The sequence below is a fragment of the Hyaena hyaena genome, unplaced genomic scaffold (assembly GCF_003009895.1).
Source record: "Hyaena hyaena isolate Hyena2069 unplaced genomic scaffold, ASM300989v1 scaffold_42, whole genome shotgun sequence".
NCBI classification, from domain to species: domain Eukaryota; kingdom Metazoa; phylum Chordata; class Mammalia; order Carnivora; family Hyaenidae; genus Hyaena; species Hyaena hyaena.
Window position 1 is genome coordinate 3,445,842 of NW_024080674.1, and position 25,361 is coordinate 3,471,202.

At 44.0% G+C, this 25,361-nt stretch overlaps 2 protein-coding genes across 5 annotated transcripts in view; one reads left to right on the forward strand and one right to left on the reverse strand.

The window, feature by feature from the left end:
- Positions 1-19,935, forward strand: part of LOC120230450 (activity dependent neuroprotector homeobox) — a 32,164-nt gene extending 12,229 nt beyond the window's left edge. For all 4 annotated transcript variants that reach the window (XM_039230030.1, XM_039230029.1, XM_039230031.1 and 1 more), the window contains 3 exons: positions 10,644-10,756; positions 12,537-12,629; positions 14,414-19,935. In XM_039230030.1, the coding sequence (XP_039085961.1) occupies positions 10,649-10,756; positions 12,537-12,629; positions 14,414-17,521 (3,309 nt within the window). In that variant the 5' untranslated portion in view covers positions 10,644-10,648 and the 3' untranslated portion in view covers positions 17,522-19,935. The remainder of the gene's footprint in view (positions 1-10,643; positions 10,757-12,536; positions 12,630-14,413) is intronic.
- BCAS4 (breast carcinoma amplified sequence 4) overlaps positions 812-25,361 on the reverse strand; it is an 89,722-nt gene continuing 65,172 nt past the window's right edge. The window contains exon 6 of the mRNA XM_039230034.1: positions 812-1,251. The gene's annotated coding sequence lies outside the window, so the exon portion shown is untranslated. The remainder of the gene's footprint in view (positions 1,252-25,361) is intronic.

Here is a 25,361-nt window from a genome sequence, read left to right on the forward strand (position 1 = left end):
CCCAGTGTTAACTCTTTGGATATGATTACTTGTGTTCCATGCCTTATCTGTATTTTGTTATATTCGATACAGTTGCCTTTTTCTGACTTTGTAACAGTTTTGCTGCAATATAATTCATATATCCTACGATGCACCCCTGTAAAGTATGATTTTTTTTTTTTTTTTTTGTATATTCAAAGAGTTGTGCAGCTATCACCCCACGAAAGAATCAGGTTCCCACTAGCAGTCACCCTCGGCTTCCACTCAGCTCCTCTAGCTTTTGACAGCTTTACCCTCTCTGTCTCTGTAGATTTGCCTGTTCTGTACCTTTTGTGTAAATGGACTCATATAACAAGTTGTCTCTGGTGGCTGACTTCTTTCACATTATATTTCATATAATGTTTTCAGGTTTCAGCCATGTTGGAGTATGTATCAGTACTTCATTTTTTTTTTTAATGGCTGAATCATTTCATTATATGGATATACCACATTTTATTTCTCGATCTAATAGTTAATGGAGATTTGAGTTGTTTTTTCTTGGGTGTTCGTGATTACTGTGAGAACATTCATGTACCAGTTTTTATGTGGATGTATGTTTATTTCTCAATTCCTTTTGTAACAAAAATGAATGGAACTTTTTTTGCAAAAAGGAGCCTAAGAGGCAGTTGAAAGCAGACTAGACTCCAGAGAAAAAGGATCACCAAAAGCCTCTACTTTCCCCAGCATTTCTGGAATAGCATGGCTCGAGTATTGATAATGGGAAGGTGGTAAAAGAGAGACATAGGATACATGTTTTTGAAAAGCTGCTTTATTTAGAGATACAAAGGTTGTGCTTTTCATTTTGCAAGGTATTGTTACAGTTTAGATATCCTTCCGGTGTGACTGTCCAGTGAGTTGGCATCCATGGTGATGGTAAGACCACTTTAGAGCAAGTGGTCTCAGAGCTAATAAGTTGTTTCAATTCTCTGGATCTGATGGGGCTGTCTGACCTGAGCTATGTGTGTATTCCTAATCACCATTTCACCTCTTGAGCTAGTTTGAGCTTGTATAAGGTCATTTCAATCTTGAGTGTTGAAGTTTAGGCACTTTGAGATGTGTATATGTATTTAACATGCTCTTGTTGTTTACCTTTAATGTCAGAAATCAGTGCTTCATCTAAGTTGGGTAATGGGAGGAGGGCTGCGTCCTAGATCTGAAGATGACCTTGAGACCCAGCTCAGTCACCGACAAGCTGATCACCCTTGGGTCAGTTGCTTCACCTCAGTTGCTAATCTGTAAAATGAGAAGAGTTTAGATTAGGCAACGCTGAGGCTCTGTCAGTGATTCACAGTGTTCCACTTTAGTATCAGAATGCTCTTGCCCCTTCACTTGAGAAGATACTTAAAGACTTGATAATTACTTCCCTTCTAACCAGACATGGATTCAGTACAGATTTTTTTTTCTCACCAACTGAAGCACCTAATACTGAAGCACGCAGCACATATTAAAAAAAAAAAAATCTTAATTGTTGTCGTATGTAAGGTGGCTGCCACCAACACAAATGCACCTTCCAGGAGCATTAATTAAACAATAATATCCAGGGCACGCCTGGCTGGCTCAGTCAGTGGAACATGCCAGGCTTGATCTCAGGGTCGTGAATTTGAGCCCCATGTTGGGCAGAGGGATTACTTTTTTAGAAAGTAATACAGGTTTGGGGCGCCTGGGTGGCTTAGTCGGTTAGGCGTCCGACTTTCGCTTAGGTCATGATCTCACGGTTCGTGGGTTCGAGCCCCGCGTCGGGGTCTGTGCTGACTGCCAGCTCAGAGCCTGGAGCCTATTTCAGAGTCTGTATCTCCCTCTCTCTCTGACCCTCCCCTGCTCACGCTGTCTCTCTCTCTCTCTCTCTCAGAAATAAATAAAAAATATTTAAAAAAAAAAAAAAAGAAAGAAAGAAAGTAATACAGGTTTAAAAAAATAGTAACATCCAGAACTAAAGAAGTGTTGTCCCATTTGATCTTCTAATTGTAACACATCTGGAATAAGTTTATTCAAGGCATCAAAGACATTGACAGACTAGAGCCTGTCTGCTGGAGATTGGCTTCTGTGATCGCAGGAGCAGTGCTGAAGAGAGCTGAGCGTGGGTGACTCGGAGCAGGAGGGAGACTTGGGAGGAGAAAGGGTCAGAGAAGCGTGGAAGGCTGTTATGTGGCTAGATGATTAAAGGTTTCTGTAGCTGGACTGAGAGATCTGGGCCTGTGGACGGAGCTTCCCCGCCTGGGACCGGCTGCCTGGCAGGGTCTGTGCTCTGCTCGCTCGGGTGATCAGGCAGAGAGACGATCTCCGAGCAGGGCTGCTTGTGGGAGGGATTCACCTGTTGTTCGTCGGCAGTGGCCAGAAGTTCCTGTGACCAGACGTCGTACAGGATGCTGTGTTTGCATAAATATCCTCGTCTGGCCTCGAGTAAATAACCCTCTACTTCCCAAAAAAGTAGTATGAAAGCTTAAGGAATTTAATCATTGATTTGGGCAAGACTTGAAGAACATCAAGATGTCTTTTTCTGGAGGCAGTTTTGTATTTGACACAATTAACTCCATTGAGATTCGTTATCAGAGAGTAAAAGTGCAGTTCGTGGATGAGAATAGGAGAAAACAAGTTGGTTACGTTCTTGCCTGCTGCTTGTCTTTATTAACAGTGTTCTAATCTGGTTATCCTGAGCAAAATAATTCATTCAGATTGAGTTTTTGGTACAGGTGTGTCTTCATTTGCAAAGTAATTTCTCCTCATCCTCCTGGGCTTTCCTAATAAGCCCCTTCTTTGGCCTCAACGCTACTTCACAATTTCTGTTACTTAAGGAGAAGGGAGCCTAACCTTTGTTTTCTTACCTCTCATGCTGCACAGTTTTATCTGCTAATCCAGATGAGCGTTCTGCCCCTGGATTGTCAGGCGCTTACTTGCTCTGTGGTACTTGGGATTGAGAAGAAAGGTGACGACGACAGCTAGAGCTGCCTTTCTGTGAAGAGCCTCTGGAATCTGCAAGGTCTTTTGCCCAGGCTTATAGGAAATTGAAAGATTAGCTGCTTCTGTTCAGAACTCTGACTTTAAAAAAAAAAAAAAAAAAAGATTGAGTAGGGTGATTGCTTCCAGGCTAAATGTTAGGCCCTAGGCTCTGGGCTCTCAATGCCCTCACTCGTTGGAAAGTTGTTCTAGAAAGGCTTTACAGGGTTTATTTTTTCAAAGTACAAACATACAGAGGCGCCTGGGTGGCTCAGTCAGTTAAGCATCCGACTTCACCTCAGGTCATGATCTCACGGTTCGTGGGTTCGAGCCCCACGTCAGGCTCTGTGCTGACAGCTCAGAGCCTGGAACCTGCTTCAAATTCTGTGTCTCCCTCTCTCTGACCCTCTCCTGCTTACGCTTAGTGACATCATTAAAAGCAAATAAGAGGTCTCTGTTCCCTGCTTCTGATCCCAGTATTGTCAGGAAAGATAAGCACTTAATTGATTATAAAAGAAACTGTGTTTTACGATAACCACATTTGTGCTCTGTGATATTGACAGGGTATTAAATACGTTGCTGAGGAGGTGGTAAGAGGAAGAGTGAGTGCATAAATAGGCAAATGATGTTTTCTTTCTGCCTAGTTTTTATTTTAATGGGTCCTAAATGTTTCGACAGAGACATCACAAAAGCTGTTTTTTTAAAAAGTACATCACAGGTAGCATGAGGATTCATGAGAAATTTCTTAAAATGTCTGTGCATCTTAAAAAATAACAAAGCTTAGTATTTTTTAGTTAGTGATTTAAACTTCAAACATATCTGACCCTTAAAACCCAGTGTGGGTTATAAAATCTTTATATAAATAGTTGAATACTTAGAACATTGGAATACTTTGTTTTTTTAATATCAAGGACCTGAATTTGTTCTTACATGTTAATTTGGATTGAGGATATTAACAAAAATGAAATTGTTTATATTGTAGTAGTTTGAATGTCTTCCTAATTTTTTATTAATTTAGAAAATACAATTGCTACTTTTTTTCACTAGTAATGGCATAATTTCCAGCCTTTGATCCAACCCCCAACATCCCCCCAGTAAAAGATTTTCCCAGATGTGTATTTTCCTTTACAGCTTAATGTAGACATGTTTAAAAGACAACATCAAAGTATAAACTGTACTCTAATCCTTAGGCTTATTGTGGACCTCTGATAACCATCCTCTGATCAGACTGTAATTTTACTTAGGAGAGATTTTCAGTAAACTGTTGGAATTCTGCTGTAGCCATCAAACTTCTTGCTTTGGGTGACTGCCCACCAGGTCCCGATTCTACATTTCAGTCAGCTGCCACCTTGGCATAAATTTGCCTTAGAAGCTTAGGTTAGGCAAGTAACTTATTTCAAGGAGATACCTCGGAATAGACTCCTCGCCCCCCCCCCCCCCCCCCCCCCCCCCCCCCCCCCCCCCCCCCCCGCCATTTCAACCTGAGCCTCTCACTATTTTTTTTTTTTTTTAATTCAGCTAAGATTTGTTTAGAAACAAGGGTTTCCTCTTCAAAAGGGGTGGGGGGGGGTGTTGAAAACCACTGGTTTAGACGAAGCAGCTTATGTTTAGGTGTTACCAGGAAGAAGTCACCATTCCTGGCTAGCTCTCAAAGCATTGTTAGAAACATTTGCTCAAGATAATCACAAAGTATACTCACTGACATAACTGATGGATTAGTTGTCACTCCTGTATGCTCAGATTTTGGTTCCCAGATATGTGAAAGTTGCACTTAAACTTGGGAGTGATGGAAACTAGGACATGCTAGCATATTTACTTCTGTATTTTCTGGCATGTTAAATTAGCACCATATGTTCTTATTAGGAACTGAGGAAGCATAAGAATGCGCATAAAAATATGAGGAATTACAATACTGAAAAATGCCATGTTATATCCACACTTGGAGTAGCTTAAAATATCCAGAAAAGTTTGATCTGGCTTCTTTGATTATCTGTGCCTGGTCAAAGGTTTAAGGTGGGGTTTTATGGGGTTTTTTGTTTTTGATTTTTCTGTGGGCACAGTTGCAAATGTTTTTTCTGCTTTTCTTGTACCCCTCATCTAAAAACAGAGACTGAATAATGCCATGCTTGATCTGGTGGCTTTGCATGGGACCTTATCAGGCATAGACAAGCCTCATTGACTTGGTACATCAGGTCCTGCAAACCTTACCTTGAGCTGGCTAAATCAGCACCGTTTGCTGGATTCCTCTTTGTCTTCCTAACTCAGAAGAGAACCGGAGTACAACACTTGACTTGATCCAAGCCTTTTGGCAGAGCTTTTGTTTTCTAAATGATTATAATTCTTTTTCTCAGGTAATGACTTCTTTGCTTAAGTTCACAGTCAGTGAGGTGGTATCAACCTTTCCCTGTACAGATTCAGCCTGTAGATGACATGTCCTCATGGGACACGCTCACTCCGCCTCATTTACTCTTGGTATATGGAGTAGAGGAATATTTTTGCTTTTGGTATATGGAGGGGAAGGAGGAATATGTAGTTGATGAATCTTCGATATGTGTTTTCAGTTCATCTCTAGCTTAGGGCTACAGATCTCAGATTTTCATTTGTGCCTTCTGACTCTTGCTTTCTAAGAAAGTGCGTGAGTAGGAGTTTAGCCAGGATTATTACTAAAACTTTAATGTTTTGGCCCCAATCAGTAGGTATGGATATAATCCTCAAAGATCAATAGGAAGGAGTGTGACTGAATCATTCCACAGCAGTGAATTTAAATCATTCTCAAAAATTGATATTTTAAGTCTAGTTATCAGATGGCATATGCTTACTCAAACTCTACTTATTTTCAGTTGTTAATCAAACACTTGCAGGTGTTAACTCTGTTATTAATAGGTCATTTAGGGGCTCCTGGGTGGCTCAGTCAGTTAAGCGTCCAGCTCTTGATTTTGGCTCAGGTCATGATCTCAACGGTTCTTAAGTTCAAGCTCCACATCAGGCTCTGCACTGACACTGCAGAGCCTACTTGAGAGTCCGTCTGTCTGTCTGTCTCTCTCTCTCTCTCTCTCTGCCCCTCCCTCCCTCCCTCATGCTCTCTCTCAAAAAATCAGTATCAGGGAAAAAAAATAGGTCATTGAGCTTTCCCCCAATCTTTTAGCATTTAGAAAGTGACTCTTTTAATACAGTGTTTGTTTTGATTAATGAAACCACGGGCCATATCATCTTTCAGAATAACTGTCTTCCTGGCAAACTCTTATTCTTCCTACTAGACCTAATTCACAGGTGTAATTACTTGGCATAAAGTTCTCCCATCTTTTCTCTTGCTCACTTCACTTCTGTGTCCCACTGCCCAGTGGGTCTATGAAGACTTTTGGTTGGAAGGGACATGAACCAAAGCTTAAGCAGAAATCGTCATGTACTTGCTCTTGTTTAGGAAAAGCCAAACAGGTGTCCTTTGCTCCCTCTCTGCTTTCTGCATTTGTAGTCGTAGGTCCTAAGTCCTTTTCCGCATCATTAGCATTCCGTCTGGGGCACATGTCCAACTCTACCGGTCAGTGTCTGTAGAGATAGATTACTCTAATTGGTGGACCTGAGTCATGTACACTCGGCTCTCATGGAGGAAGGGCCTTCGAACAGCACATCATTTGTACCAAGGGTGGCTTCAAAAGGAACTCAAGCAGGCAAAAACAACCATCTTTTTTACTACAGTGCCATAGTGCCTGCCGTTTGCTCTAGGTCCTGTCCCTTAGACATGATAGACTTTTGAAGGGAAGAACTAGGTCCTATTCATCTATCTTCTCTGAGCACAAAGTGTAGGTTCTCCAGAAATGACTGATAAACAGGTGAACAGTGGTTCCATTCTGTTAAATTGAATGTTTTCCCCTTCTTTGCCATGAGCTGAAGGGATTATGGTTTGACTGAAGGGAGCTCTCCTTGGTATTGAGATAATGGTGCTGACCTGGTGAACTGGCCATCCTCACAGCTAAGGAGGTTCAAGATAAAGAACTAGCCACCTGGGGACAAATCTGGAGAGAAAGACTATCCTTCTGCATTCCTTTGAATCCATCACCAGACAATTTTGACATTATTGTAAGGCATCTTCCTCCCTCAGAGTAACTATTGTAAATATTTTGTTTTTAGCTAAATGAGGAAACAGCCCTTAATCCCAGTCTATTTCTTATTTACTCTGTTCCTGCTTCTCAGTCACTTAAGGTATGGGCCCTTTGTCCATGTTGCTAATTGAGAGGGCTTTTAAGGGGTGCAGAGGAGGCCAAGAGTTATTTTCATAAAAGTTTTTTTTAAGTTTGAACCAAGTAGATAACATGGTTGAACCCTAAAGCCAGCAGTTGATTTGAAGGGTTTTGTTTTGTTTTATTTTTGAGACAAAGAGCATGGGTGGGGGAGGAAGACACAGAATTCAAAGCAGGTTCCAGGGTCTGAACAGTTAGTCCAGAGCCCAATGTGGGGCCGGAACCCATGAACCGTGAGATCATGTCCTGAGCCGAAGTCGACACTTAGCCATTTGAGCCTCCCAGGCGCCCTGAAGTTGTTTCTTAACAAGCGATAGGCTTGGGAAAACAACCACGGAGGGTCCTTGAGTTCTTTTTCTTATTGCCCTTGCTAATCCTAACGTTCACAGATCAGAGTGTATTGGAGATGTTCTTTCAAGGAACCTTTGGCTTGTAGAAAAGCTTGACATAACAGTGGCCCCTCTAGAAAGGGGGAGAGCTCCATTGCTGGAGGGCAGGAGGAGCAGGGAGCCTTCTTTGCTTATATTCTTAGACTGTGTGCCTGTTTTGTACAGAGTGTTTTACTTACAAAAACAAGAGTCTTTGTAAGTGCTTTTTGATGGTGCTAACACATATGAATTATTCTAGCTCCAGATGGACAAAATCTTTTAAGTGATCTCCATAAGTAGATACATGGAGGGTACCTCCATCTAAAGAAGGGGGAAGAAAGAATTCCTCATATTTTATTTTATTTTTTTTTTTTTTTTTAAATGTTTTATTTATTTCTAACAGAGGGAGAGACAGCGTGAGCAGGGGAGGGTCAGAGAGAGAGGGAGTCACAGACTGAAACAGGCTCCAGGCTCTGAGCTGGCAGTCAGCACAAAGCCCGACGCGGGGCTCGAACCCACGAACCGCGAGATCATGACCTAAGCGAAAGTCGGACGCTTAACCGACTAAGCCACCCAGGCGCCCCAGAATTCCTCATATTTTAAAAAAAAAAAAAAAACACCTGGCATTTTTAAAGTTTGTTTATTTAGAGAAAGCATGAGCACGACTGGGAGGAGGGGCGAGAAAGTCCCAAGCAGGCTCTGCGCTTGTGCTGAGCCCAACACGGGGCTCAGTCCCACGACCTCTGAGATCATGACCTAAACCAAATCAAGAGCCAAAGGTTTAACTGACTGAGCCCCCCCAAGTGACCCCCCCATGTCAGTTGTCTTAACTCTGAGTATTCTACATCTTTCAGTGTAAACTTAGGTTCTTCCTAGTTGCTAATCATAAAGAACCATTTTTGTAAAACATTTTTTGGTAAGCAGCGTTCACTATTTATATGCCTGTTTAATTCAGTCTAAGTAAACTTGAGATTTACTCTATGGCTGAAATACCAAATTTTATAAATTATGAGTTTCTTGTAGCTAAGCTCCGTTATGAGCATACTCACTCTTTCAGACCTATAGGTTTGTAAATTGGGTACCTACCATTTAGTGAGGTGCCTCCCTAGGAGGTCTTTAAACAACTTTGCTTGTTCTGAATGGTGGGCACTTAGAATGCCTCATACATTGTCCACAGAGAATGAGTTTCCCTTTATCCCCTGCAGCAGTTCAACGCCCCCTGGATGTTTTCTGTATAGACCGGTGGCAACATTTCCAAATCGTTGTGTATTTGTTTTGCTGAGATGTTGAGCTGCTGCTCTCCAGGAGGCATGGGAGACGAGTAAGGGCTGCTGCTGGGCCCATCTCCTCTGAAGTAAAGCAGGACTAACTTGGGAAGTTCGGAGAGAACTGCTGGGTTTGGGCCCACAGAGAAAGCTTATGAAATGAATAAACAAAAATGTCTCTTCTCAGACTTGGGTGCTTATGGGCATCTGTTTGATGCCTGGTCTCTTCAGAATTAGCCTGCAACATTTTCTCTTATTTCTGAAACATTTCTTCTATGAGGTGGCTTTCTCTAGATGACCTAGTTTGGGGGAATGGTTTTATTAAATAGCACCTGATTAAAAAGTTTCAAAAAGATGGTTTAAAAACAATTTAGCAATAAAATTTCCACAAGGAATAATGGATTTGGCCTTGAATGCACATTAATTTGTATCCAGAGTGACTTCTGAGTCCCCTGTTAACTACTGTGCTGATTATTGGAGGACAGAGAATGCGGAGGACACGATAGTCGTGCTTCTTAGCTGATAGAGCAGGTCGGTGTTGAGGATGGGAAGGCGGATATATATATATTTTTTTTTTTTTAATTTTTTTTAAGTGAAGTACTTTTCTTTTTTGGCCTCAATTACACTTCAGTACTTCATGTAGAATATTTTGAAACTTCTCAGTGCTGGTAACATATCCAAATTCAGAATTTCTAGGAGTTAGTTTGCTTTGGTGTAGGCTTTGCTGTTTTCCATTTTTCATAATCCACAATATTGATTTTTGATTAGAATAATAAATGAGGTAACAGGATATAGTATTACCTTTGGATTAGTGGATTATGGTTGTGCTTACAATGGTAGTGGTATGAAAGAGTGTCTGCCTTTATTAGAAAACTTGATTTGCGTGTATGAAACTAATTCCCGATACTTTGGCTTTTAGGTTTGCCTCTAGTTTTGGTTTTTGGAAGTCTTTTATATCTTTTAGTATTTGGATGGTTAGAGAAGTTCCTAACTATATTTTATAGGGAAACAAATGATCATGTTGGAAGCCATACAAGTACTAATTTTTATTTTCTTAACTTTTGCTTTTTAAGGAACTTGGGAAATGGATCTAAATTTCTGTTTTAATGTATTAGGTCATTTAAGTAATTTTTCAGTTCCTTCACACAGATAGAGGCTTTTCATTTTTCAAAAGGATTCCCTAAAATCTAACACAGGTAGCACTTGCTCTGATGCTGAGTGCGTAGATTTCCCCGTCACCATAAGTGAGTGCCTTTGTCCAGGTGTGGTGCTGGCTGGGGGGCAGGCTTCACAACCATTAGTGTCTGCAGTTGGGGTAGTATATGGAAACACTTAAGGATATCTCTTTAAGAATACCCTAGCAGTGTGCAGGATGGCTCCCAGAAAACAGACACTTCTTTTCCCTGGCACTCAAAATTACGTGGCAATGATGCTGGAATGGCGAACATCTTTCTATTTTCAGAGGCTCAGCATCACAAGGAGAAAAGCACTCACACTCATTTTTAAAATAATTGGTTGGTATGCTTAACCTAATTCTCAACTTAAAAAAAAAAAAGTTTGGTGATGAAGTTAAACTCTCATTAGAATTGTGCCAGATTAGTCTCATAGCCCCCCTATGACATAAACTGTCCTGTTAGAAACAGAAGGTCAGAGAGCACTTACTTTGCCTGCCTGCTCTAAGTGTCAGAACAGACTAGGTCAGAGGATCTGCGCACCTCCTCTGTCAGCGGGCCAGGCTTTGTGGTCCTGCCGTCAGTGGAACTAGGAAATATTACAAGTTGTACGTGTTTTGACTTGACTTAAATTTTTTTTTCCAATAGAAACTATGTTCCAACTTCCTGTCAACAATCTTGGCAGTTTAAGAAAAGCCCGGAAAACTGTGAAAAAAATACTTAGTGACATTGGGTTGGAATACTGTAAAGAACACATAGAAGTAAGTAGCATGCCGTTTTTTAATTTTAACATGACTCAGCTTCTGATCCATTACTTTGTGTCAGCAGCCGGGATGGTTAATTCTTAGCTGTGATTCTGAATTTTAACTGCAGCATTAGCTTCACCAGAGCTTTCTCAGTTGGCTAAACTTGTTCCCTTCTCCCTAAAATGGGCTTTTTCATCTTTGCATCATGAAGCAAAAGCAGTTCTACCATTGAGGACGTACACATGTCAGACACTTTACTAGGTGCTTGAAAATGGTCTCTAAGTTCAGATCCTTAGAACAACCCCTGGGGGGGAATGTAGGAATTCTTATCCAATTTACAGATGAAGAACCAGTAAAGAAATAGGTTCACCTCACAGCTGAGCATATGGCAGGGTCTGTCTGTGGGACTCCAGAGCCTGTTCTCATTCTGATATGCCTGAATGTTCTGGTTGACCTTCTGATTGTTGAGGCGTGGTGGTTTGGGTGCTTGTTGTCTCTTTCCTTAGGATTTGAGCGGTTGTTGGCCCTTTTGACCCATCATAGATTATTATCTTCCCCTTGTGTAACAGTTTGGACTTTTGCAAACTGTTTTTCTAACCTTTTTATCCTATGAGCTTTATAACAGCCCTGTGGGATAACCAGTGCACTGGTCTCCTTTTCCAGATCTCATTGCTCCAGGTCTTGCTGCTGTTTAGTTGGTCAGAGCCTCTGGTTGAATATTTAAAGCTGTTTTCCCCTCTAGCCTTTAAGTTCCAGCTGGCCAGGGACCATAACTGCCTTGTCCATCCACGTATAACCAGCACCTAGCACAGTGCTGGGTACATAATAGGCACTCAGTAAACGTTTGGATGGAATATGAAAGTTAAAAAGTGATTTCCTTCATGCAACAGGTGTTCCTTTCCTGATTCCCATGAGTAATACTCTAGAGGTGTATGAGGAAGACTGAAGCTTCACAAAAGTGGGCTTCTCTAGTTACATTGTCCCCAGCGTGGAAGTTCACTGCTTCTCCAGCCCCTCAAATTCAGGTAGATCCGCCCAGTGAAACAGTCCATCCACTTCCACTTTACACTCAGTCGGGTAATCTGCAGAAGAATAAATGCAAATGTGAAGGTACCTTTTCTGTCCTGCATTTGACGTGTTCTTCCTGTTACTACACCCGTTACATCCTCTGGAATTTAGATATACTTGATTTTCCCACAGTGAACTATGAACCTTTTAGGAGCCAAAGGGAATTTTCTCCTAAGACTGTATCTTCCTGGCCTGGGGGGGAAATGGCCGTTAAATTTTTATATAATAGTATAAATTTAACAGTACTGCTTACTTTCTTCAAATAGCTTTCTTTCTTCCTTTTACGGGTTAAGAAATCCTGAGTTTTCTTCCCCATCCATTTCTAACCTCCCACCCTCCTTTTGGTCTACAGAAACAAGAGTGTCACATCCATGGTGCTTTAGGCAAACATTGCTAGTTTATATTCCATTTTGCTACTACAGCTGATGAGTTACAGTACTCTAATGAAAGGGGCTTTGGTATTTTTTACTTAATTAGAACTTCCATTGGTTTCCTTGGAAACCTGTCTGACCATTAGGAGAGTGTTTGGTTGTTCAAAAATTTTGAATGCAACTTCCATATGGCTTTTCTATTTCCTAATAGCCTTATCGTTCCTAAGTTTAGTTCTTGCTGGGGTTGGTTTATCTGTGGGTCTCCCCAGCTGTAGCTAAGAGATGGGATTTGTAAGTCAGGTTGGGCTAGAGTTGGTATCATGATGTTTTTGTAAACTTCTTTCACTGTTTTCTAGGATTTTAAACAGTTTGAACCTAATGACTTTTATTTGAAAAACACTACATGGGAGGATGTAGGACTATGGGACCCTTCACTTACTAAAAATCAGGTAAGTGGCAGAGGAGACTTAATGACAGCATCCTTCGTGCATCCCCTGTTCAGCTCTAGGCTTTTCATAGGGACACATTGTTTTGTAGGCAGCAACCTAGTGTGGAAAGTGTTCATTTCCTAAGTGGCAGGGAAGACCAGGAAGAATTTGTCTTTGTCATTGGATAGAAACTTCCAAGTGTAAGAAGAATAGGAAATTTTGTTACTTAAATGTTCTGAAGCCCAGTATGTATCAACGTTCCCTCACAGAAGTACTTTGGCTTTTTTATTTCTCTGTGTCTAAAATGTTCCCTCCAACATTCTGTTTATCTGCGGTCATCCATCATTATTTTTGTGTCTGTCACAATTCTTGGTGTGTTGTTTGTTTTTTGCTTTTTGTTTTCTTTTTGGAGAGGGTATTTTTTCTCTGTTGCTATCCTCCACCTGGTGTGGGGCAGGGTGGCTCTGTCAGGATGGCATTGACAGGTGTTAAATTTTTACAAATTAGAATTATAAACACTGCTAGGTAGTTAAAGGGGAAGATGTGACAGTGAAGGTGGTATATAGGTGGTAGTTCCTGTCCCATAGGGAGAAACGATACGGTCACTGCAGATTTTACCTTTCCCTATTTCAGTAGTGATTAGAACTCTATCGATCTGTTTATCCATTGGAATATACTTAGCAGGGAATTAGTACTTTTAAACTCTGTCAGAAATCTGATAGTAGTTACCTGATTTTTTCTTCTAAACATATTAACCAGAACTCTTAGAATGGAAGAGCTTTCCAGTGGGACAGATCACTTAATTCGGTTTTATGAATCCCAGAGCTTCCCGTTCTAATACTAAACAAGGGTTGAGCTTTACGGGAAAGCAGAGTGTTTTATACTGGAGCAAACCAGTGTCCGAAACCTTAAGTTTCTAGGGAGGAAAGGGAATCTCTTGCCCAGCTTGTGTTTCACTGGTCTTCAAAGGACAAACTGCACAGGTGCTAATGAGCATAATTCTGGAAGTTGCTCTTTGAAATCAGTATATTCTGCAATACTTTGTTGGCTTTTTAACACCATGCACTCCTCACAGTCTATAGGAAATTTTTATTTAACTTCTTAATTTGAATCAAAGCAGCTGTCACTTCATTACTTCTTTTGAAGCTGCTCTTGCTTGAGAAGAGAGAGTATGGCTTCTAGAAGAAAGCAGACTCTTCAAATCAGTAGCTTTTTGATCAGCAATGAAATCTGAATACTACACTGTACTTCAATCAGAGGAAAAAATGTTCTGAGATTTTTGAAGATTCTCCATGATGGGAAGGATAAAAGGTGTATCTTTATGTCTTACTGCCTAATTGCAGACAGCACTCTGGGCCCGGAGTTGTACTGAATAGTAAGTCTGAAACCTTTAGCAGTTTACTGATTCAGGGAGTGAAAGTGATTTCACAGGGTTTATTCTTGTCGTTTCTAACTGTAAAATGTTTATCTTTGAAGCCATTTGTCTTCAGCTTCTCTAAAACCAGTCAACAAATAGGACTTTGATCTTTCCTAAACATTAAGGGAAAACTTAGAATGGAGTTTTTTATTTATACTCTGGGAACCAAATAATTTTATTTGGTTTAAAACTGCTTTTCCATCTGGGTTTATATTTTGTACATTCATTTTGCAAAAGGAAAAAAATGCATTACAGAATTTCAGTTCTAAAAATAGCATTATGTCTATATCTGTTAAAAACCGAGGCCGTCTGGGGAGAAGACCTGGAGCCTGTTGTTCCCTCTCTGGGGTGCGTTGCGTTCTGATTCCAGTTTTTGTCTTTTCTTTAGGACTACCGGACAAAACCTTTTTGCTGCAGTGCTTGTCCATTTTCTTCAAAATTTTTTTCTGCTTACAAAAGTCATTTCCGGAATGTCCATAGTGAAGATTTTGAAAATAGGATTCTCCTTAATTGCCCCTACTGTACCTTCAATGCAGACAAAAAGACTTTGGAAACACACATTAAGATATTTCATGCTCCAAACGCCAGCGCACCAAGTAGCAGCCTCAGCACTTTCAAAGATAAAAGCAAAAATGATGGCCTTAAACCTAAGCAGGCTGACAGTGTAGAACAAGCTGTTTATTACTGTAAGAAGTGCACTTACCGAGATCCTCTTTACGAAATAGTTAGGAAGCACATTTACAGGGAACATTTTCAGCATGTGGCAGCACCTTACATAGCAAAGGCAGGTGAAAAATCACTCAACGGTGCAGTCCCTTTAGGTTCAAATGCCCGAGAAGAGAGTAGTATTCACTGCAAGCGATGCCTTTTCATGCCAAAGTCCTATGAAGCTTTGGTACAACATGTCATCGAAGACCATGAACGCATAGGCTACCAGGTCACTGCCATGATTGGGCACACAAATGTGGTGGTTCCCCGATCCAAACCTCTGATGCTAATTGCTCCCAAACCTCAAGAGAAGAAGGGCATGGGACTCCAATCGAGAATTGGTTCCCTTGCTTCTGGAAATGTCCGGTCTTTGCCATCACAGCAGATGGTAAATCGACTCTCAATACCAAAGCCTAACTTAAATTCTACAGGAGTCAACATGATGTCTAATGTTCACCTACAGCAGAATAACTATGGAGTCAAATCTGTAGGTCAGGGCTATGGCGTTGGTCAGTCAATGAGACTGGGTCTAGGTGGCAACGCACCAGTTTCCATCCCTCAGCAGTCTCAGTCTGTGAAGCAGTTACTTCCGAGCGGAAATGGAAGATCTTATGGGCTTGGGTCAGAGCAGAGGTCCCAGGCACCAGCAAGATACTCCCTGCAATCTGCTAATGCCTCTTCTCTCTCATCAGGCCAGTTAAAGTCTCCCTCCCTCTCCCAGTCACAGGCATCCAGAGTATTAGGTCAGTCCAGTTCCAAACCTACTGCAGCTGCCACGGGCCCTCCCCCAGCCAATACTTCCTCAACTCAAAAGTGGAAAATATGTACAATCTGTAATGAGCTTTTTCCTGAAAATGTCTATAGTGTGCACTTCGAAAAAGAACATAAAGCTGAGAAAGTCCCAGCAGTAGCCAACTACATTATGAAAATACACAATTTTACTAGCAAATGCCTCTACTGTAATCGCTATTTGCCCACAGATACCCTACTCAACCATATGTTAATTCATGGTCTGTCTTGTCCATATTGCCGTTCAACTTTCAATGATGTGGAAAAGATGGCGGCACACATGCGGATGGTTCACATTGATGAAGAGATGGGACCTAAAACAGATTCTACTTTGAGTTTTGATTTGACATTGCAGCAGGGTAGTCACACTAACATCCATCTCCTTGTAACCACATACAACCTGAGGGATGCCCCAGCTGAATCGGTTGCTTACCATGCCCAGAATAACCCTCCAGTCCCTCCAAAGCCACAGCCAAAAGTTCAGGAAAAGGCAGATATCCCTGTTAAAAGTTCACCTCAAGCGGCAGTGCCCTATAAAAAAGATGTTGGGAAAACCCTTTGCCCTCTTTGCTTTTCAATCCTAAAAGGACCCATATCTGATGCACTTGCACATCACCTGCGAGAGAGGCACCAAGTCATCCAGACGGTCCATCCCGTGGAAAAAAAGCTCACCTACAAGTGCATCCATTGCCTTGGTGTGTATACCAGCAACATGACCGCCTCGACTATCACTCTGCATCTAGTTCACTGCAGGGGTGTTGGAAAGACCCAGAATGGCCAGGATAAGACAAATGCACCCTCTCGGCTTAATCAGTCACCGGGCCTAGCACCTGTGAAGCGCACTTACGAGCAAGTGGAATTTCCCTTGCTGAAAAAGCGAAAGTTAGACGAGGACAGCGACTCGCCCGGCTTCTTCGAGGAGAAGCCTGAGGAGCCGGTTGTGTTAGCTTTAGACCCCAAGGGTCACGAGGATGACTCCTACGAAGCCAGGAAAAGCTTCCTAACGAAGTATTTCAACAAACAGCCCTATCCCACCCGGAGAGAAATTGAGAAGCTGGCCGCCAGTTTATGGTTGTGGAAGAGTGACATTGCCTCCCATTTTAGCAACAAGAGGAAGAAATGTGTCCGAGACTGTGAAAAGTACAAGCCCGGCGTGTTACTGGGCTTCAACATGAAAGAACTAAACAAAGTCAAGCACGAGATGGATTTTGACGCTGAGTGGCTGTTTGAGAATCACGATGAGAAGGATTCCAGAGTGAATGCCAGTAAAACTGCCGACAAAAAGCTCAGCCTCGGGAAGGAAGAGGACAGCTCCTCAGACAGTTTTGAAAATTTGGAAGAAGAGTCCAATGGAAGCGGTAGCCCCTTTGACCCGGTGTTTGAAGTTGAGCCTAAAATCCCTAATGATAACCCAGAGGAGCACATACCGAAGGCCCTTTCCGAGGATGCTTTAGAATCAGAGAAGCTAGACCAAAACGAGGAGGATGGTTCAAAATACGGAACTGTTCATTTGACTGCGGAGCCAACCAAACTAATGCATGATGCTTCAGACAGTGAGATTGACCAGGATGATGCTGTCGAGTGGAAAGATGGCGCTTCTCCGTCGGAGAGTGGTCCTGGTTCCCAACAAGTGTCAGACTTTGAGGACAATGCATGTGAAATGAAACCGGGAACCTGGTCTGATGAGTCTTCCCAGAGTGAAGACGCAAGAAGCAGTAAGCCAGCTGCCAAAAAAAAGGCTACCGTGCAAGGTGACAGAGAGCAGTTGAAGTGGAAGAATAGTTCCTATGGAAAAGTTGAAGGGTTTTGGTCCAAGGACCAGTCACAGTGGAAGAATGCATCTGAAAATGATGAGCGCTTATCTAACCCACAGATTGAGTGGCAGAATAGCACAATTGACAGTGAGGATGGGGAGCAGTTTGACAACATGACCGATGGGGTCGCTGAGCCGATGCATGGCAGCCTGGCCGGAGTCAAACTGAGCAGCCAGCAGGCGTAAGGGCCAGGCTCTCTGTGGCAGCGGGGACGTGCTGCAGCCTGGAACTCTGCTCTCCTGGCGGCAGGACTGCACAGCTGGACTCTTAACTGGCACTGCCTTGTGAGCGCCGGGTCATCGGGCTGTGGGAATGCGTGGCCACTGCAACCCGGTGGTTATTTCTAAGTCTATGACACACGATTGGCTGATCTTGCATTGGAACTTGCTGTGACAGACACAGTAAATAAATGTGAAAAACCAATAAGCTGGTGGCTCACGAGCGCACATGAGGAAAAGCAGAGGTTTATTTTATCTGCCTTCTCGACATTTCTTTCCCTCTGTGAAATGTTTGGTTGGATGTTCTTGGGAAGCGTTCTCCCAATTCACGCGGTAGTGTAGGGCCAGCAGACAAGCTGCCAGTCCAATGTGTATAGTAGACTTTGGGGAAAAAAAAAATCAATTTTTTTTCATGTATTCATTCTGAATAGTTGAAATGTATATTTGTACAGTCTTTTAGACCTATTCAAGTGATGCCTATGATATTGTTATTGTGTACCCATCATAGAGTTCTTTTTTTAGTGTTGCCCTTGCTGTGTAATAAACGCTATCTCTAGTTTACCTAGCAAAAGCTTGAAACTGCGCTAGTATGGACTTTTGGACAGACTTAGTTTTTGCACATAACCTTGTACAATCTTGCAACAGAGGCCAGCCACGTAAGATATATATCTGGACTCTCTTGTATTATAGAATTTTTCTCGTTCTGAATATCCTTGACATTACAGCTGACAGAAACAAAAACTGGTATTTCAGATCTGTTTTCTGAAATCTTTTAAGCTAAAATCACATGCAAGAATTGACTTTGCAGCTACTAATTTTGACACCTTTTAGATCTGTATGAAAGTGTGTTGTGTTGAAGCAGCAAACCAAGGAGTGCTGCCTTTTGGATATTTAGTTTTATCTTTAGTTAAACACCACCCTGGTGTATTCATTTATACCATCTAATATATGACACACTGTTGTAGTATGTATAATTTTGTGATCTTTATTTCCCTTTGTATTCATTTTAAGCATCTAAATAAATTGCTGTATTGTGCTTAATGTAAATATTTGCTTTATTACACATTACAGTCCTGTGTCCATTATGTCTTGTGCCAGTTGATGCCATGGCTCACTTTCATCAGAGACAGAAGCCACGGCCACGGAGGAAACTTGTGAAAGACCGAGATGCGCCATTGGCATAAAGAATGCTTTCTCTCTAGGCACCTGTTACAAATTCTTTTGGTTTTGTTTTGTCGTTTTCCTTTTTTAACGGCTAAAATAAACATCCTTGAGTTTTTCAGTTCCCGTTGTGTTAAGGAGCAGAGCCTGCTTGTATATGTAAATGTCTCCGTGATAAAAGGATGTAAACAAATTGGCATTAATGTTCAGGCAGAGTGTTAATGCCCTGCCTTCTTCTAAAGGAAACAAACGTTAGTTTTCACCTTATAACGGGAACAATTGTACTAAACAGGCAACTACTCTCAGCTTTTGTTGTAACGCTCTTCACCATCTTGCTATTAAAAAGGCTTTGGAGATCACACACTGGAGGGCTGTTAAGATGGAAGGAGCAGCCATATTTACTGTACAGATTCCCAGTAGCAACTTGGACTAAAGAGTGGAGGGTTACAAGGAGGCAGTGTTAGGCCACCTTTTCAGTAATTACAACTATGATGGAAAGCTCCAGTCCGTGCAGTGGGCAGAAGCAGGGCAGGCACCTCTCGGGGACATTGGTCCAGAGAGTTCTTAAGTGGCTGGCTTCTGTAATTTCTAAGACTCCCTCCAATAGATAGGTGTAACGAAAGCATTAACAAGACCAAAGAAAGTTGAACAGCTTCCTTCTAAAATGTTAAGTCCTGCTTCTCGAAAAATTACAGGAGAAAGCGCAAGAATAGACCAGAACCTTTAGGGCATTTGGGGCTGGCATGGGGTGTCTTTTAAATCTGTTATACAAGTAGATTATAAATTCTATAGACCCCAGCTAATACTTAGGACAGGATGTCCCCAAATTCAGAGGTCACAAACTACCAAATCAAAAACCGGCATTGAGAAGGCCGGTTTTCTCTTCCTTAAGGATAGTAATAGCAGCTGAATTGAAGCCATCTCCTACTTGGTTTGAAAGTCTGCTGAATAAGTTCCTAGGCAGGAAGGACAGCCTGGACTGGAGTCCTACTTGGAGGTCTAATGAGACTGGAGTTAGACTAGTGGAGGGGAAGGTATGTTCCTGGTGGGACATTTGAGCAGAGACAGATGCGCATGCTTCCTTGCTCAGGTGGTGGGAGTGGGCGTTGTTGGCTTTCGGAAAAGAATTGAGCCACCTAAGAATTGGAAATAAGGAAGATCCCCAACTAGAAATGTTGCAGAAGTCTGAACGTGTCTCAATAAAAGCCATTTTAAAAGAATGTTGTTGCTGTTTGCTTTTGGAATAATCTGGAAGGAAAGTAAAAGCTTTGGAACAATCTGGAAGTAAAAGCTGCGGCAATCTGCACCTTCTAATTAGAGAATGAATGTCTATAACTGTAGACTGAACAATTCTGTAAATTTTCTTTCAAGGAAATTTTTCGCCCTTCAGATTTTCTAGTAGCCACGACTTCCAGAGTCAGACTGACTAGCAGCAGGACTTCGCTCCCTTTGTGGCGCTTCAAGACATTTCTTGTGCCATCTTTGGTCTCTATTACAAAAACAGCTCTGTGTCCTCTCTCAAGAGTGAAGCAGGAAAGATCTAGTCCTTTTGAGTACCCTATAGTTGTGTATCCAATCTGAGTGCCTGCTCTTTTGTAAAGATTAACACTTCAGAGAAAAAACAAGTCTCAGATTTGAAAAACGATCTGTCAGGTTGGGGGGATGCCCCATCTGAGACACCCCTGGAAGCCATTAAATGTGATCTTGTCAAGGGAGTACTGCCATATACAGGGGGTGGTTCCCCCACCTCGAGGTGAGGCTGCCAGCATCAGACTCCAGATGGAGGCCCCAAAATCCTTTCCGCTGGGAGGGGAGTGCTCTGCCACTAAAGCTGGAGAATCACTTGTTTTGAGCGATGGAAAATACACTCTACTGGTGAGATTAAGTAGAATATATTAAACCTATGGCTTTCACAGAGCATCAGGTCAGCCTTCTTGCCCCTTCTCTTAGGCAGTGGTCTTTCCTGCCCATTGTGACCCTTACTTCTAACCTACCCTGTGGCTCCCTGGGTTGGCCACAACCGCAAGCGTTCTCACCAAAGTGTCATGGAGGAACAGCTCAAATTACTGAGCCCCCAGACGACTGGCAATAAAGACATTGTTTCCATGCATTCCAACATATCAGTGATCAGTTCGGCCTCTATGAGGTGGTCTGGAAGAAGACAAACTTGATGCATCAAGTTAGGAAATGAGGCATTTTCTATCAACTACTAGGTTACCTTGAAAATAGATCCAAATTTAACCAAAGGAAGGGTCACTTAGTAATTCTTTGCATCCTGCTACTTCCCATCAACATACTCCACTTAAAATAACTTTTAACATTGACTATAATTCAAGTCTAAATGGAACTGCAAATAAGGTAGGAGTTGTACTCAGAAATCAGCATAAGGTGAAAAGTTCCAGATCCTGAAAACCCTACAGTCAAGATTTCAAAGGGCTTCAAGGAAGAGAAGGACACAGGAAGGAGGGTCCACAGTCCTCTCCAGGGCAGATGATCTGTGGATGGAATAAAGGGCACAATCTTTCCTGTTTAAATGAGTTGTTGCAACTGTGCTGTGTGTTTTCAGAATACAAAGTTGCGTCTGATGCAAACCAACTGCGACCGCCTGCCCAGGACACCTCAGCTGGTGTTGGCAGGAGTCTTGCTGGACTGTTAGTAAGGTCTTACTAAGCGAGGCAAAATGGATATCCTAATAAGCCAATCGCTCACCTTTTGGACGCTAAGAAAGCAAGCAACTAGAAGAGGGCTTTTCCAAAGTAGCTGTAAGCATTGTGCTGGCTGTGACCTGGACTAGAGAGGGACGTGACAGCTAGTTGTCCGGACAGTGTATGCGAAGCAGCCATACGTGAGAGGCTGTGGATGAACGGGAAAGGCTGCCTCCAGCAGCAAGTTTAGATACATGGGGTTCCCTGGGAAGAGGGAGCCAAGAGAGACTCAAACACAGCACTGTCCTCCAAGGACCCTTCTCCTCCAGGCCAGGGGCGTGACTCCACCTTCCCTAGCAGCTCAGCACACCTTGAGATTATTCGAGTACTTTCTGAACATCCCTGAAGGGTTCCTGGGACTAGTAATGGGGTACTAGAATTCAAGGTAATTTGAGTCCTCAGGATAGTCCTGTGCCAGTGCCTCAATACCCATCCACCCCCAAGCGCCACCCTAGACCCCATGGGATGGCGGGCGGGGACCTCTGAAGGGAGGCTAGCGCCAGATTTGAGAAGCTAGTTTGTCCTAAGAGCCCAACTGGCAGGGACCGACATATGCTGACTTGGACCCAAGACATCTGAGTCCACACCCCCTGGCATTCCAACCACTCCACACAGCCTTAATTTGGGCTAAAGACCAGCCTCATAATAAAGGTTTTCCCTGCTATGAATGCAGGGACACAGGAGCCTGGTCTCTAAACCAGAACATCAACACAACATGCTTTCCCCGGCACGGCATCTCCCAAACTACCCATTCATACTGTATCTTTGTCATCTGCCTAACAACCGTTTTATGTACTTTGTATGTTTCAACTGCCCTTTTCATTTTTCTTTCAAGTTTGTTCATGGGGAGATGGAGCGGGGGAGGGAGAGGAGTGCAGAGCCTGACGGGGCTCGATCCCATGAACTGGGAGATCATGACCGGAGCTGAAACCAAGAGTCGAACATTTCACCAAGTGAGGCCCCCCGGGTGCCCCCCAACTGCCCTGGGAAAACTTTGCCTCTACGAGAAAGGACGACCAGCATAATGTGCCATTAATGAAGACATCCCTAAAAATAAATACAAGACAAAACATTATACTAAACTTTGTCGCCTGCTACCGCTTGCTGAGGGCTGTGAGCCTGAGGCTGGCTCTGCTTGTTAAAAAGGAAAATCAGAGGGAGTCAGGGCCAATTAACACCAAAATGAGACTGTCCTGGACCCAGGAAGGACTGAAAGAACCGGGGGAGCCTCGAGTCTCGGTGTGACTTCTGTTGCCTAATAGCAGGCCGTGTAGCACCGAGGAGCCAAAAGGTGGCTCTGGCTCAGAGTGTTCCCTGGTGGGGGGGGGGGGGGGGGGGGGGGGGTCTGCCCATCAGTGACCACCTAACTCTCCTCTTCCAGCTTTAGACTCCATTTTTATGAAATGGGAGCCTCACCGGCAGGTAACAGAAACCCCAACTCACTGTGGTTGACAAAGGGGACACGCAGGTGACCTACAGTGGTGTAGGCAAGGGCTCAGGCCCACTGTCCTGTCCTGCCACCCACATGGTCGCCTTCATCCTAGGCAGGTGTCCGGAGGGTGCTTCCCATTCACCTTGCCTGGGAGAGGGTTTCCCTTCCCTCCCTAATGAGCAAGAATCCCGACATGGGAGCCAGTGGGACCATTCCAGAACTAGCTCTATGGCTGGTGGCCTTAGATCAGAGCTATCTCCGGGAGCCTCTGGGAGCTAAGATGACCTTGACTGGCTTAGAGCAGTCAGTACCCATCTCAAAGCTGGGGTGGAATCAGTTCAACACACATCTTCTGATTCAAACCCAGCCAATTCAAACCCAATTCCGCATTACACGCAGGAAGGCAGGAGGCAGAGGTCAGGGCCCCTGCGCTCTTCAAATGAAACCTTGTAAAACAAGAGGTGTGGTCGCTGCCACCCAGGTAGCCGATCGCTGAAAATCCCCTGCCTGCTCTTCTCCGAGAGCGCAGATGCCTGGCTGCGGATGAAAATCCCCTGGGGGCTCGAACTCGGCCCCTCCCCCGGGGCTTCTCATGTAGTTGGGCCGGGCTGGCCCAGCCAATTCCCCTGTGCAACCAAGACTTGGAAGCTCTGTTTAAAAGACCTACACGTGAACATGGCCTAGAGCACGAGCCTTCCCCTTGCTGCCTGTGGCTTTCCTACGTAAGAAGAAAATTTATTCCATTTCTCCCCATTCAATAAACATGAGTTGGACAGCTTAAGAACCCCCATCTCTACACTCAAAAAGGCGACCTGTGTGTAGAAACCAATTTTTTTTAATGTTTATTTTTGAAAGAGAATGCGCGTGTGAGCAGGGGGGAGGGGGACGGGAGGAGGGAGCCCGAGGATCAGTAGCAGACTCTGTGCTGATAGCAGAGAGCCTGACATGGGGCTCGAACTCACAAACCGTGAGATCATGACCTGAGCTAAAGTCAGACGCTTAACTGAGCCACCCATGCACCCAAATCCAATTTTTAAAAATTTTTTACATTTATTTATTTCTGAGAGAGAGAGAAAGAGAGAGAGAGAAAGAGAGAGAGAGAGTGTGAGCAGGGGAGGGTCAGAGAGAGAGGGAGACACAGAATCCAAAACAGGCTCCAGGCTCTGAGCTGTCAGCACAGAGCCTGATGCTGGGCTCAAACCCACGAACCGTGGGATCATAACCTGAGCCGAAGTCGGACACTTAACCGACACAGCCACCCAGGCGACCCGGAATCCAATGATTTAAAGATTTTTTTTTTTTTTTTAAAGTAATCTCTACACCCAATGCAGGGCTCGAACTCACAACCCCGAGGCCAGAAGCTAAAAGTTCCACCAACTGAGCCAGCCAGGCGCCCCTACAGAAACCGATTTTTCACGTGCAAGTGAACACCCAGGCATCTCCTGGGCTCACGAGAGACAACGAAGAGATCATGGGCCTAAAGGGACAGCCCCACACTCCCAGGTGGGGTCACCGCCTCACCCACCCTCGGCTCTCTCCCGGACAAGCTGACAAGCCGATGGAAGAAAGGCACAAACCTTGTTCCCCAGGTGCTCCTCCGGCTCTGCCTGCTCTCCTCCGCCTTGGGCCCAGGTCCCCAGACGACAGGTGAGGACGGAACGCCGTGCTCCACGTCCAGAGCGTCCCTGGGGAAGCCCACAAGCAAGTCCTTGCCGAGGGAGGGCCCGCGGCCAGCCTGGCCCTGTCCACGTGGCCCTGCGGCAGGGCCGGGCGCCTGCCCTGCCCAACGACCCATGTCCCCCGCAGTCCTCTCCTCCACGCCTTCCTCAGACCCAGCCCCGGGTGCGGCCGGGAAAGCACGAGGCCACGAGTCGGAGCCAGGAAGGCGGACACAGGCCGCGGAGCCACTGCCAACCCCCGCGAGCCTGAAGTGCCTGCAGCTGACAATCACGGATAAGAATCTGGAAGCTTTATGAGCCCGCAGCCGGCCCCCAGGCCTCGCAGAGGAAATTCTGTGAAAGGTGCCCAGAGTCAGAATTGCTTCGAATTCCTACAAACCCGAAGACGGGGTGTGCTCCTGACCAGGAGACAATGTGGGTCAAGCATGTCTAGGGGCCTCCCAGAGCCCAGTGGCCTTTGAGGGCCCCTCTGTCACCTCCTGGTATCAGAGCTTCTGCGTGAGCCTCTCTTGGCCGCCACGAGGCAGCTTGTTGCTGCTGTTGCTATTGTTGTTAAGTAAGCTCTACACCCAACATAGGACTCGAACTCCAGACCCCAAGATCAAGAGAGGAGTTGCATCCTCTCCCAACTGAGCCAGCCCAGCGCTCTCACCAGGCAGCTTTTTAACCGGCTTTTATAGCCCTTCCTCGAGCTGTGGCCCAACTGGAAACAATAAACTTTTCTGCAGCAGAGGAGGGGGAAAAAAAAAAGATTAAGTGGGATTTTGCTTTAAGATGGGGAGGAAAATGCCTTGCTGCCTCCAGCTGCCTGAGCCAACAAATCATCCCCA